General features: G+C 40.8%; 1 protein-coding gene across 1 annotated transcript in view; it reads left to right on the top strand.

Annotated features, from left to right (window-relative positions):
* LOC104470041 (contactin-4-like) overlaps positions 1-13,745 on the top strand; it is a gene marked incomplete at its 3' end in the record, with an annotated part of 81,973 nt that overhangs the window by 47,239 nt on the left and 20,989 nt on the right. The window contains 3 exon segments of the mRNA XM_010084819.1: positions 574-758; positions 10,368-10,504; positions 11,549-11,678. Coding sequence (XP_010083121.1) covers positions 574-758; positions 10,368-10,504; positions 11,549-11,678 — 452 coding nt within the window.

The following is a 13,745-nucleotide window of genomic DNA, read 5'->3' as shown; positions in this document are numbered from 1 at the left end:
GCTCTACTGCAGAGTTTGCCAAACTTGCTGATGCTTCCATTTCCTCAGCAGAAGTTACTTACTGCAAGCATTCATAACAAAGGGCTTGGGGAGCATGGGCTTTGCTCACCAAAAATATTAACTCCCAAGGGAGAGAGAAGATGTAACTTCTCGTGTAAAGATGTGTTTGTGCATCTCCTGTTCTGAGGACTCATGCAATACTTAAAAAACATCTCTTGTTTCTAAATACTAGCAACTCTTCCAAAATCCAAACGTGGGACTGGTAGGAAGATGGATGTACTGTCACAGCAGAAACCCGAATTCAACTTTGTCAAAACAGCATTTGTTATAATATACAATCTCCTGCTTTTAAGACTATGTGAGTGATACACAATTGGTATACATATGTATATTCATATTATATATAAGCCACCCATAATAAAATTGCTCCAGATCTTGCACAGTCTTCAGACTGACCATGTCCTCCTCATCCTTAAACTTGAAACAGCATTAAGCTGATCACACAAGAGCTTATCAGGACAAGACCCATAGCTTTTTCTAGGAGTCTTATTTTGCTTTATTTTTCTTATTTAGCCCAGTTCCTACAATTAGCTGGAGGAGAGCAGATGGGAAACAGATACCCAGAAAAGCCAGGAGACACAGATCAAGTGGACTCCTTGAAATCCCAAATTTTCAGCAAGAAGATGCTGGACTCTACGAGTGTGTAGCTGAAAATGTGAGAGGAAAAAACGTGGCACGAGGACAACTGACATTCTATGGTAAGCAGACTGCCTACTTTCAGGAGGTTTTATTGTATCAAGTGCAATATGCAGTAAATATTTTGTGAGAAAGTTATTTTGTGGGGTACTTTAAAAATTATTTTACAAAGAGCACATCTCCAAGAGGGTGTAATTTGAAATAAAACCTGTCTGAATGGTGCATAGTAATTGCAAATCAGAGCAGTTGGAACAAAAGCGCATCGCTGGAAGGCCATTGGCACGGTGACATGCAGAAAGCACTTTCAGACGGCTCATTTGCCTTTTTGTGGCTGTGAGGGTAAAGCAGGTATTCTGGTGTGGTTACAAATTGGGATTTTTTATGTATGTGTTGCCCAAGCTTGTGTTAATAAATGTTAATTGCTTATAACCAATTAAGGACTGCTTTCAAGAGGGATCAGTGGTTGCACTACCTGGAAAGTTGGGGTTTAACCCTGTTGGAGCTGATAGAACCCTCTCTGCCCACACCTGCTCTTCGTAGACTCACATCACAGCCATTGATCCGAGCACAGTAAAAATGTACAACTTAAGTTTCGTGGGCCTTTTCTGTTAAGTAGAAGGTGTGTTGGTGCGTCTGATCCTGATACAAATGTCTGCTCATCCCCAAATTTCTGCTGGAAACAGCCCCGTCTTGCAAAGCAAAGTAAATGCTTCTAGGGGATGAACAGGGGGAAAGTTTGAGCTGTTCTGACGTGCTGTGGATTTATCCACAGAGAGGTGAAGAAGAGTCACAGAGAGGGTTTTTAGAGGTACGAACAGGCTGCTGGTTTGGTATTTAGTTTCTATTGGATATTTTTTGGAGATGAGAAGGGTGCAGGTTACATACCTCACATGCAAGTGTGCAGAGACCTCCCCACCATCATAAAAATCAGTCTTTTGTTGCTGCCCTGTTATCTTCTGGAGCGTAATAGAGTGTTGTTCTTTATCGAACACATGGAGAGAAATTCAGTGTTTTCTCCCCCAAGTGCTCCTGAGGGCCCAACTTCTGTCAGCAGGGAAAACTGGGTTGAACTCCAGAGATGAGAAGAATGTTTTTGATTTATAGTTAATTTGCTGCAGAAAAAGAATTTGGGAAGTAACCCTCCTGGCAAAACTGGATTGAATTGGTTGAGTAATTTTTTTTTTTTTTAAGGCATATATAGAGATATTTTAAAATTTGAAATATTTCCAAAAGACATTTCATTTAGGAATAGGAACTTCTGAGGCTTCCATTTCAAATGAAAACTTCTTATTTTAAAATTGACTCAAATGTAAAATGAGAAAATGTTAGAAAGGAATGAAATAACAAGAACAAAGTGGAATCTTTGATGTCAATGAAATAATCTGGGGTTGATTCAAACTTTTTTCTTTTTCAATCAAAAGACTTGAAGATTTATTTTTACATTCATCAAAAAATGCATCTTTCTCCTGATTTTCCCCATGTGGACAGTAAATGAAAGACTCATCAGCTGTACAGTTTTGCTCAACCCACGGCCAAACCTGCCTTCCTTGCAAAGCAGTAAATCGAGCCTTTGGTATCCTCCTACCATTGCATATATTAAATTGTAATCTAAGTAATTGGATTATAATGAATTTACCAGCCTGGATCCCATCCCTGGGGACTGCAGATCCTACACAAAAGCTGCCACCATGGATGGTGCTGATTTTCACACTCAGGATGGCATTTCAAGCAAAGAAGCTCAAGATTTACTGGGAAGAGGAGCATCCTCTCTCTCTGTTTGTGATGCTGGGAACTATCTTTACATCTGCTTTTCTTTGTGTGAGCAGAGGAGTTCCTTATGGAGAGGTGTTAGCCTGACACCTGTGCTAGTTACTGCTTTTAAAGATAATGGACTAAAATACCGTCCTTGTTGTCTTGAGGATGATGAGTTATTCATTTATAAGTATTCAGTTTTCAAGGATAACTTGTGTTTGGCAGACATTTAGTACTGAAAACAGATCTCTCATAGAAAAACTTGCTTTCTGTAAGCTAGGCTATGGAGTTTCTTATAGCAGTGAAAGTTTTTTAGGGAAAGTAACTTACTCTAAGCATTTTATACGAACAGTTGAAACTGAGAGAAAGTCATTTTCCTTAATCATTTTTCTTTTTAAAGCTGAGAGGTGTTATGTCATTATTGAAATACAACTGTAATGTTGGCAGAGCTTTTGAAGTTGCTTTTGGTGGGTCAGAGCTGGCACCCAGAGAAAGGAGAGCTCTGTAGGATGGGATACAGGCAGTCGGACATGCCGCCCACACGCAGTGATGTGCCCTGTCACGACACGTGCCCTAGAGATCACAATCTGGCTCTAACGGCATGACTCCTTTAAACCCAGTTATCTGCCTCTTTGCATAGTATTAAAAAAAAAAAAGAAGAAGAAAAAGAAAATGAAATTCAAATTTGCCTGCTCTCTGTAGATAACCCAGCGTTGCCTCCGTTGTCAGCTTCTTTCAGTGCTCCTGCAAGTTGTCAGGGAAGGTTGACTTCTGCTGTATTTCATTCTTGTATCAATGTTTATTTTTTCTTCTGTTAGCATATCAGTGACATTGAAGTTGTTTGACATTCTCATTGCAGCAGGAAAGGTTAATTAAAAGTGCAAGATCTGTTCTTCCTCCATTTTCTGTGCTTTCAGCCCCTGCAACAGGCTGTTTTATTGCTCTCCAAAAGCATTTGTTCTGAGTGGTGTATGTCCTACTTGATAGATAGACCGACACGATAGAAAACATGTTCATGTTAATGCAGTTCCAGTGACTTATACCTGTTTTCTTGACTATTATAACTCTGAACGACACATCACTTGTTTTCTTGCAGCAAGTCTCTTGTTCTGTCTGCCATTCTGAACCAGATACCACGTACCTCAAATTAGCTCCTGAGAATTAGCAAATTAAACTGCAAAACCTCTTCTTTTCCACCCTCATTTAGCAGCCATGCTAAATGCACATCTTGCTGCGTTCCGGACTTTGCAGCTTGTTCCCCAGCAGCCCTGTGCCAGCTCAGTCCCTGTGGCTGAGGCAGGTGAGGTCCCCAACCAGAGCTGGCGTTAGCCCCGGAGCACATCACGGCCATGGCACCGGCTGCACCAGCACCTCTGCTCCCAGTGTCTGCTTCTCCACTGAACGCGACAGCCACGCTGTCAGCTATGTTTTGATCCACAGCATTTCGGAAGCACTCCCATTGACCTGATTCTATTTTTAATCTGGCTTCTCATAAATTTTAAATTTGATAACCCTCTCCACAAGGCTGAGATTTATATCCTGAGCAAAAAGCAATGCCAACAAGATTTTTTTTTTTTTGGCAGAAGTACAGTAAACAGATTACCTTAGGTAGCTCATTTAAAAAGGAATTGCCCTTTCGTTCATAAAACCAGCATCAAGGAGATGCTTATTTATTATTATCATGGATGCCGTTTCATTCATGTTAAGTTTAGATGCCATTTCAGTCAGGTCTTCCTTTGCCAGACAGACAGTCCCAACCCAAAGGTTGTCCTCAGCATAGGACAAGAGGCAATGGGCAGAAGTATGAGCACAACAAGCTCATAAGGTGGTATTGTGGCTGCTCATCCCTGTGCTCAACACTTTTCCTGTGACCCTCGCTCTACAACTCCACTGACATCCCTTGGCCAGGTTCTGCCTGCTGACTGTCGTTGAAGGTCTCCATACCACCACAGCATCATATTGTTTTCCTGGACTTTTTTTGAAACGCGAGTGTATTTTTTAGAGGTGAAGCGTGAAATGAGATGGTGTGCCAGTGTTTACTCCTTGGGCTCCGATTCAGCGTGCATTTAGACTTTGCTGTATTGACTCTGATGAGACAACAAACATCTTGATATCCCCCACCCCAATGACACGTGTAGTCTGAATAACAAAAGGCAGGAAAAATAGCTGCTGGTCAAGGTGATCCAAATAGGATGTTCAATGGAGCTGAGAGCAACAGCACAAAGAAAGCAGCACTGGGCGAGGCTGCCAGGCTGGGAATGGGCACTCCAGTAGGGGCAGGGTGTTGGGGGTGAGGAGCTGCCCCACCGCCAGGAACCTATGGCTGCCAGAACCCTGCAATATGGCATTGAGCTTTCCAGTCAATCAACACTGTCTTACACATCCTGGAAGAGAGGGAGAATACCCAAGTACCAAAACAGTTTTGGCTGTCACGGATGCAAGTGCTGACTCTGTGTCGGTCCAGTGTCCTCCAGCATCTCTCTGGCCTGAGCTCAATCAGTCTGTGCCCAGCACCTTGCTGGCAAGCCAGAGTTAAAAATTTGCAGTTAAAATGGTTTCTTAAAGTGCCAGCACAGCAGCATCCACATTAGCAGAGAGACAGACTTATTTGTAACTAATTACAGTTCTTTGGAGCGTTTTGTAAGATATTCAGCAGAAGCCATTTAATTGGCTGGGCTGCTTTTCAGATAAAATACTTCTCAAATCTAAGTCCTGCCAGGAATTTATGCAGTGCCTTAATTTTGCAGTGAAAAGAGTCCCCCTTTCATCAGTGGGCCTGTGTTTTATTTGTGCAAAAGCTGCTTTATGCCACTCTGTAAAACACCCTCATGTAAATCATATTGTGTTCTTCATTATAGTTAGAGGTCTAAACAGGAAATTTGCATAAGTGAAAATCAGGCAGTTGTATGTCTCTACTCCGTTTAGGTCCCAGATCACAAAGAATTTGCTGAAAATTCAAAGCCATTTGAAATAAAATTAGTTTCTGGACTGATAAAAGTACAAGAAAATGTATATAAATAGGACAAGTATTTATTATTATTATAACTTACATACCTCACTAGAAAACCCAGTTTGCTACCTCTTACGCAGATACACTGTCAATTGATTTCTCACCTTCAAGCATCTCCATGTTCATTTTATTGAACATTCTCAAATCCTGTGTTGTTGCAGAATGTTGTGATGATTTAACCCTTGGTTGACCAGCACTTAAACACTTGACAGCAGCCAAATCTGTCCTTCCAGAAAAAGACGGTTGGCTTTGAGAGCAATGGTTGCACTCACCCTGGGGAAAATCACTGCTCCGAGGGAGGATGTCTCGACTCCTGCCAGTGGAATATGCATTTCCTCAGACTTTTAGTGCATGAGGATGTAACTCTTGAGTTTGGAATAATTTGCTGCCCGAGGGAAGTCATGCATCCAGAACAAGTTTCTGCACAGAGAACAGGCATGTTCCTCTTCCACTTTTCTTTTTCCAAGGGATTGTTGGAAACATTGTTGTAGAGAAATCAGTTTTAGGAGATTCAGAAAAAAGTGCTCAAATTATTATAATTTTCCATTGGAAAAAACAGCTCTCCATCAGGAGAAGCAAAAATAGAAACAGGTATGAGAAACTAAGTGTGAAGGCTACTCATAGAGCATCCCACATCTTCCTTACTCCCCTGGGTAGCTGCAGTCTAGAGCATCAGGGATAAAAAAATAACTAAATCCCCAAGGACTGTCTTTATCAACGTGTCTGTAATACCTACAGTCCTTTGGTTCCCAGCGTAACTGGCGAGAAAGTCATGTAATGGTGCAGAATAGCCTATGGAACAGGGGGTAAATAAGAGGTAGGGACAATTTAAGCAGATTTTATCAGCTAGGTTAACTCCTTCAAGTTTTCTTCTGTTTCTTTTCCTCAGATATTTAATATTTTAGTCCCAAAATTACTTTGGTGGAGGATTTGCGCAGCTTGATGTGTTGCATAGATTTCAAATAGTTCTTAATTGGCAGTAGAGGTCAGGAGGAAAGGAAGACAAGAGGAAAAGTGATAACTTAAAGTCCCGTTTCGTATTCCTGTGATCATTGGGAAGGATAGCAAATGAGGGACATATGGGTTTTGTTTACAGAAGCTATATCCCCATGTGGACCAGTATGACGTAGGCACTTGTCTGCACAAACCTTATACACTGGCTGCATTGTTTATTTTTACTTACTCATGTATTTTTCCCATCTGTTTTTCTTTCTTCTTATGCCTGGCTTTCTGGTCTTCAGACTTTTCTGATCCTGGGCTTAGTCTCTATCTCCTTAGAATAGATACAGTAACGAACAAGTCATTCAGCCTTTCATCTGGCATTAATGATGAATTACACAGCCTGCTCTAGGGCATCAGCTGCTATAAATTGGCTTAGGAACATTGAAATCAATATACACTGACCGAGAATCGGATTCTGTATATGTATTAGTACCTCATTTGCTTTAGTTTTTTTGGTTGTTTTCAACTCACAGACGATTGCAAAGTCCTGCAGGTTTATTTCTGTTTTATTTCTCACATTGATCCCATAATTCTTTGGTTTCGTTACTCATTTCTGATGCGATGCATTGTCACCAGCTGTGTAATTTCATTTTCACATGCCTTTTAGAACATGATTTCTGGTCCAGCTTCCCAGTGCCTACTTTTGCCTTTCAGTTTATTCCAAAGGACAGACTCATTCTGGATTTTATGGTCTTAGGAAGTAAGAGTATATTTGGGCATACTGTCCTCATCACCTGGTTTAAAATGCCCCACTTTGTGTTGGTGGAGACTGGAAAGTGATCAACGGTGAGCAGGCTTTTTCTAACTGCTGCCATTATTTTTCTTCTGTCTCCCTGAGTACAAATTCCAGACAGCTCTCATCAACTAGGAGGGGGGATATTTTTCTTGAAAACTATCCTTATGTAAGAGTCCTGCTTCTACTTTTAAGCTTTTTCTTCCACTTTATAGATTTAGCATATGAATTTTTCTTGCAGCTCAGATGAATTCTTAATCAGCTTCCATGTAATGTTTTTCTTCAGCACCAGATTATCCTCTGAGATGTTTCCAGCCAAGGCCAGTAACATCTAAATACTCCTAATAGGGCCAAAATATTTCCAAACCCATCATGTGAAAGAATTCCTCTTTGCTTAGCACCGCTGAAATGATCCAAAGGACTTTTTCTAGAATACTACTACCAGTCACAAATTAAACCTTGTCATTATCTCAAATAATGTTGCTGTATAACTTTGTAGCATGGAACCAATTTCATCTCCTTATTTGAATTATTTTAATTATCATGCTTGAAATCTTGTGTCACATTACCACGTCTTGGTACAATCCCCAATGTGAGGCTGTCAAATTTCATTATATTATGGCGACTTTCATTTGGTGGCTCAAACATATTTGCTACATGAACCAACCCTTGTGTATTACTCAAGATTAAGTCAAGAGCGTGCCTGCTATTCTCTGAAATGAACTGTTGAAAGGAAAGGTTGACCTAATTAGAAAAGTCTCCCAAAGAGCAGCAGAGAACAAAGCTCCTGTGAAACAAGGGACTCCTCTGGTTTTCACTGAGATTTATTTTTGACCTATTGTGCTTGTTCTGTAGCTGTCTGCATCATAAATGGCTGTAGGATAGAAAGCTTAACCCGTTAAATAAGTGGTGGAGGGCAAGGCTGCAGCTCGGGGATGCTGCACGGAGGTGGGAGGTGCTGGCGGGGTGGCAGCTCCCAGCACTTCCAGCACCGTTTGAATCTCAGCACCATTCCTTAGGGCAGGAGTTCAGATGTGTAACCTGCAAAGTACAGCAGAAAGACTGGACAGGGAAAGTCTTTTGCTGCATTGGGTGAGAATTTTCCTTATTTGAGGAGTCTGCCTGAAATAAGGCTAAGTACTGAATTTTCTTTTCTCCTGACACGAGAGTTGGCTTTCTTCTTTCATAGCTTACATTTCTACGTTACAGAGCCCACCTTGCCTTTCATGGGTTTTCTTGCTTTACAGGTTGCTTTCAGTTGTTTTGTCTGAATTTTTTTTTTGTGTTGTTTTCATGTGGGAAATCAGTAAAACACTCAGTACTGCAAAAAGGCAAATAGATCTGTGTGGTTTTATAGAGCTCCTTTAATGGTATCATAAGACTCTCTTCAAAATTATGAGTCGGATGCTGTTAGAATAGTAAATATGTAAATTCACAAGTAATTTGCAAATGTCCTTGAGCCACAGAACCCGCAGCAGTTGCACAGGGTGTCTCGGTTTGATGGAATTGTTAACGTTCTTACTCCAGATGACAGAATTGACTTTCATCTTCCCACATTTAAACACTCTCCCTTTCCTATCTCTTTAGATACAGACAATAAACAAGCTTAAAATATTACAGGGGCAGGAGGGGCAGTCAGACAAGTAAACACCGCTTGCCTCTCCTTTTCAGCTGCTTCTTTTGCTTCTGCTCTGTCATTACGTTGAGTTTGCCTTTCTACTTTTTTGCAAGTCCCTTGGAGTTAAGATGCTGTGCAAAATTCTTCGGCTTTCTTCTGTGCTTTGTTGTTTGTAGACACGGTGAGAAGGGAAGCTAGCAGTGTGGTAGGGGTGGGATTAAGCGCACATCTGTCACAGCCTGAACTCACATTTAAAAGGCACTCTGCTCTCTGAATGTGTGTATCCAGCATCACATCACGGTAGACATACCAATATTTTAGGTATTTTTATACCAACTGCATGTTGAACTTACCATTTTGACATGATATTTTTTAATTTATCCATTCAGACCTTTCTCTGGCCCCTGTCCCTACCCAAACGAGATACATAAAGTTCTTCACCTGTCTTTGAGTAGTCTTTTTTTTTTTTTTTTGTTTTGTTTTGTTTTGTTATCTGATTACATGGGAAAAAGTTAACCAGGTTCTTGGAGACCTCTGCTGGTAATATCTTCCTGCTCAGTCTCTTGGATTTTTTTATGTCAGAATAGGCCAAATGACCATTATAAACCTGAAGTCACTCTCTCTTTAAAAGGGATTTTCTGAAAAGTATTGTAGATATATCCAGGCTGATGGGGTTTTTGAAGGTAACATATGAAAGTCAGAGGTTTCATATAAGGTCCAAAAATACGTGGCAGTTTTGGCAGAATTTGATTTTCATGTGGAGTCTGGCTAAGCTTAAGCTGTATTTAAAAAAACAACAAAAAACAACAGCAAACTGATAAAAAATATGTGAAACACAACTAAAAATATAATCTCATTAGTGTCTGAAAATTGCCAGTGCTGTTTTTCACCAAATTCTACCAAAATGCATCTCCGATATCTGCTTTTGGGCTTTCTAGTTTTGTTCAATGTCGTTAATACAACTATTGAGTCCAAAGATTTTTCATACATGTGTAAGATCTTCTATGGCAATACTTGTAGATATGGCCCTAATCTAAGACAAGAATGAGAATTTGGACCTGAAGTAGCACCTCTAACCATACAGGGCTAAGTTGCTGGAATAACCTTAATTTCAATGCAGAGGTAGTTCTAAGTTACAAGTTTTGAAGTTGGATGCTAAATTGTAGAGCTTTGAAGCCTAAGTCATATAGATCCTGAAGAAGAAAATGTCTCTCTGGGAAAGATGGGGGGTCTAACAGTGCCTTTTATTCCTCTGAGGCAGCACGTGAACTGTTGCTTTGATTTTTCTACAGTGATCAGGATTTCTGAAGCTACTCTTTTTTCATTAAAGTGTTTTTAATAAAATGAAAACAGGTGCTGATCTTGCACATGCCACCTTTAGAAAGCAGAACTGGACTCGGGGGGGGAGGGGAAATAATCTTTAGCAATTATTAAGCATGCTATAAAATCCAATTCTTAAATGTGTTAATAAAGAAAGAAATGGCCATTTGCTTGCACATAGAGAGCACGCTGTGGGTTAAAGACACAAGGCTTTATTCGTTACTTCTGCATTGCAGCTCAGCCCAACTGGATTCAGAAAATCAGCGATGTACACGCGGCCATAGAGGAAAACGTTGTCTGGTAATGCCGAGCGAGCGGGAGCCCGAAGCCCTCGTACCGCTGGCTGAAGGATGGAGAGCCGCTGCTGCCTCAGGTAGGGCAGAAATTGGTCACCCCAGATTCACTTGGTTTTTTTTGGTTTTTTTTTTTTTTTTAGTTTATGGTGTTCAGGTGAACTTAGTGTTTCTACTCTGACAGCATTTCCATTCCTCCTGCCAAGCTGGGTCCCCGTGCTGGCAACCAGCTTATTGTGAAAGAACATGGTAGCCTAGATTTGATCAAACTCAGATAAAAATTGCACAGTCATTACATTTCCACCCTACAGCCAAGTAGGAAGCCAATAGCTCTTTATATTACTAATTTTTTTTTTAAATGGTGAAACTCCTGTGGAGGGAGGGAACACTTTGCTGTACTTATTAAAATTGGTAACAGGAGCTCCATATCCTTAGGCTGACAAATGATACCCTGGTCTTTTGTTCCACACACTAATTTTACTTGCTTCACACTGGTCACTAGCAGATGGTCTTGTACTTAAATCACATTGGTGGCTGAGCTGAAGTAAAGGATCATTAGATTATTAACATCTATATTGTTTCCAGTAAACTGAAGAGGATTTTAAGTATTTCTCTCTGTGCAAGCTAAGATGGCAACCCGTCTCACTAACCTTCAATGCCATCATACCATTGTTTTAAGGAATATGGTTGGCTGTGATGTGCCACCATGGAACAAAAGTGCTTTTTTTATTCAAGTTTATCTGCTTGAAGGGGATATTAATCTAAATGGTTTCGGTATTAAATCAAAGAGAAGTCAAGGGAAAGTCTTCCAACTTAAATTGCGTTTACCAACTCCAGTGTTGTTTTTACTGTTTAGTATCTAACCTGACATAAATTGAGCTGGCAGACAGATGGATTGGAGCATGCAAAATCCCTTCCATTACTGCTACTTTTTTGTGTGCACCTTGGTATAAAATATGGCACAATAACTGCTGGGTTTATGTTCCATGGAGGGATCTCCTTACTGACTTTCTTATGTTTCGCTGTTTCCTACAGGGCAGAGTTCAGCTAGAGCAGAGCTTGCTTACGATAACGAACGTCAGCCTGTCGTTACTGACTTTCTTATGTTTCGCTGTTTCCCACAGGGCAGAGTTCAGCTAGAGCAGGGCTTGCTTACGATAACAAACGTCAGCCTGTCAGATGCTGGCATGTACCAGTGTGTAGCAGAAAACAGACATGGCATCATCTTTGCCAGTGCAGAGCTGAGTGTCATAGGTAAGTGTACTTTCCTGAATGCTGCAAACCTTCACAAACCAGCACAGCCTTCACCCAAGCTGGTTTTGCCAAGTTTCAGCAGAAGAGCTACTGAGGATCTTTGATAACTTGTTGTTTTTAAATAAGGCGTGAAATGAAAACTTGAGAAATGGGATGGACAGAGAACAGTTTGTTTTGTTTTGTTTTGTTTTGTTTTGTTTTGTTTTACATCGTCCCATCTTCTCATATGTATCCAGGTGACTGAGCAGAGAGAGCTGGCAAGCTCATTCACCTCTTGCTGGTTAGAAACATGTTGTGGAGAAACCCCAGATTGCCCCAGTTCAAAGCATACTGGACAGTAACTGCCTGCTCATGGGCTGCAGAGACTTTCTTGAGGAAATGTTGAAAAACCAACTGAAAAGACCTTTCACCATTCTAATGGCAGTCATAGTGCTGTCCCAAACCCTCACCAAGAAAAACAACTTTCTGCCCAGCCTGTGTTGTGTACACCACTCTACTTGTCCCAGCTAATATCAGGAGAAGCTTCTGTGAATCCATGGGAGGGAGTAGAGATTACAGAGCCAGGTTCTTCCCAGTGGTGCCCAGTGCCAGGACAAGAGGCCATGGGCACAAACTGCAACACAGGAAATGCCATTTAAACATTAGAAAAACCTTTTTACTATGAGCTTGGTTGAACGCTAGAACAGGTTGCCCAGAGAGATTGTGGCATCTCCATCCTTGGAGATATTCAGCATCCAACTGGACATGGCTCCGGTCAACCTGCTGCAGCCGCCCAGGCTTGAGCAGGGGTGGGATGGGATCATCTCCAGAGGTCCCTGCCAGCCTTGGCTGTCCTGGAGTCTGTACCTCATTCGCAGATGTTGCTGTTGTACAAGTGGCAGGTCTGGGAACCGATACGTCAGCATAGAGATTTCCAAGTTTCCAAGGGTTAGACAGAATTCATGATTACAAAATAGTGGTTTAGGTATTTTCAAAGCGAATGGTCAATAGCATAATTCCCTGCTTTATCCTAAAGAACAAAGCATGAGGTCTTTTGTGATTATGGCATTTTCACTATCGGTCATTTTTTATCATCAGCGATAGACACCTGCATAGAAAAAAATATTCATTTGAAAGATTGTCATTGTTGCTGTTCAAGAAAAATACAATAATGCTCAATAAATTAGACTTCACAGTGCTAAGATTTATTGGATGTGTTAGTGTGTGAAAGAAATCACTAATGCTTTTCCTGTCTATTCAAACCCTGGTAAAAATGAGCGTTTGGGAGGAAGCCAGGTCTCAGAACATAGAGGCTTAGCCCTTGTTGATGGATACCTCCAGTGCCTTCTCGTGTCCCGCAGCATCCAGGGGCCGACCCCATGTCCATACAAAAAGCAAAGACCTTGGAGTCTTAACAACCTGTCAGATAACTGTATTTTGTTGACTTCTTTGGGTTATGCAAACTTGCTTCTATATGTCACGTAAAAAGTACCACAATGGTGTGCTGCAGATTAATTTCTATGGATCTGTGATTTGATATATTTTTTGAAGAAAAAAAAGCATGTTTTCCTTTTCAGTAGAGTTTTCAGAGGAGGTCACTGTTCTGAGCTCTCACTGAGAAAAGTTAGCTTTTAAAGAGATCTTTCTGAGTATAAAAATGGTTATTTTAAAAGGTCATGAAGTTAAGCACTTGAAATGATTAAACACCACTAATAGCAAGTGAGACTTATAGTGAAATTAAGTGAAAAAGAGAAATGGAAAATTACAGACAGAGCTTTTCTCAGAGTGATTCTTCTCTATTATTGCTGCCAATTATATCGCCTGGAGTCTTCAGCTAAAACTGGGATCCTGTTGTGCTGGGCATTGTAAAAATATGTAGTAAGATGCAGTCATTGCCTTAAAGTTTTCAGGCTACATGTGGAAGGGTGAACTTAGAGAGAAAAAAAAAAAGAGTAATTAAAATCTTCATGTTGCAGACAAGGAGTGAAGAAATTAAATGCTTTACCCCTGAAGTGGCACAGAGAAGCTGTGGTAGTGCTGCGAACTGAGCTCAGAGTTTCTGGATGTCAGATGACAACATTTTGAACG

The sequence above is a fragment of the Pterocles gutturalis genome, unplaced genomic scaffold, assembly GCF_000699245.1.
Source record: "Pterocles gutturalis isolate BGI_N339 unplaced genomic scaffold, ASM69924v1 scaffold14485, whole genome shotgun sequence".
Taxonomy (NCBI): Eukaryota; Metazoa; Chordata; class Aves; order Pterocliformes; family Pteroclidae; genus Pterocles; species Pterocles gutturalis.
This window is presented reverse-complemented; position numbering and strand designations above follow the sequence as displayed.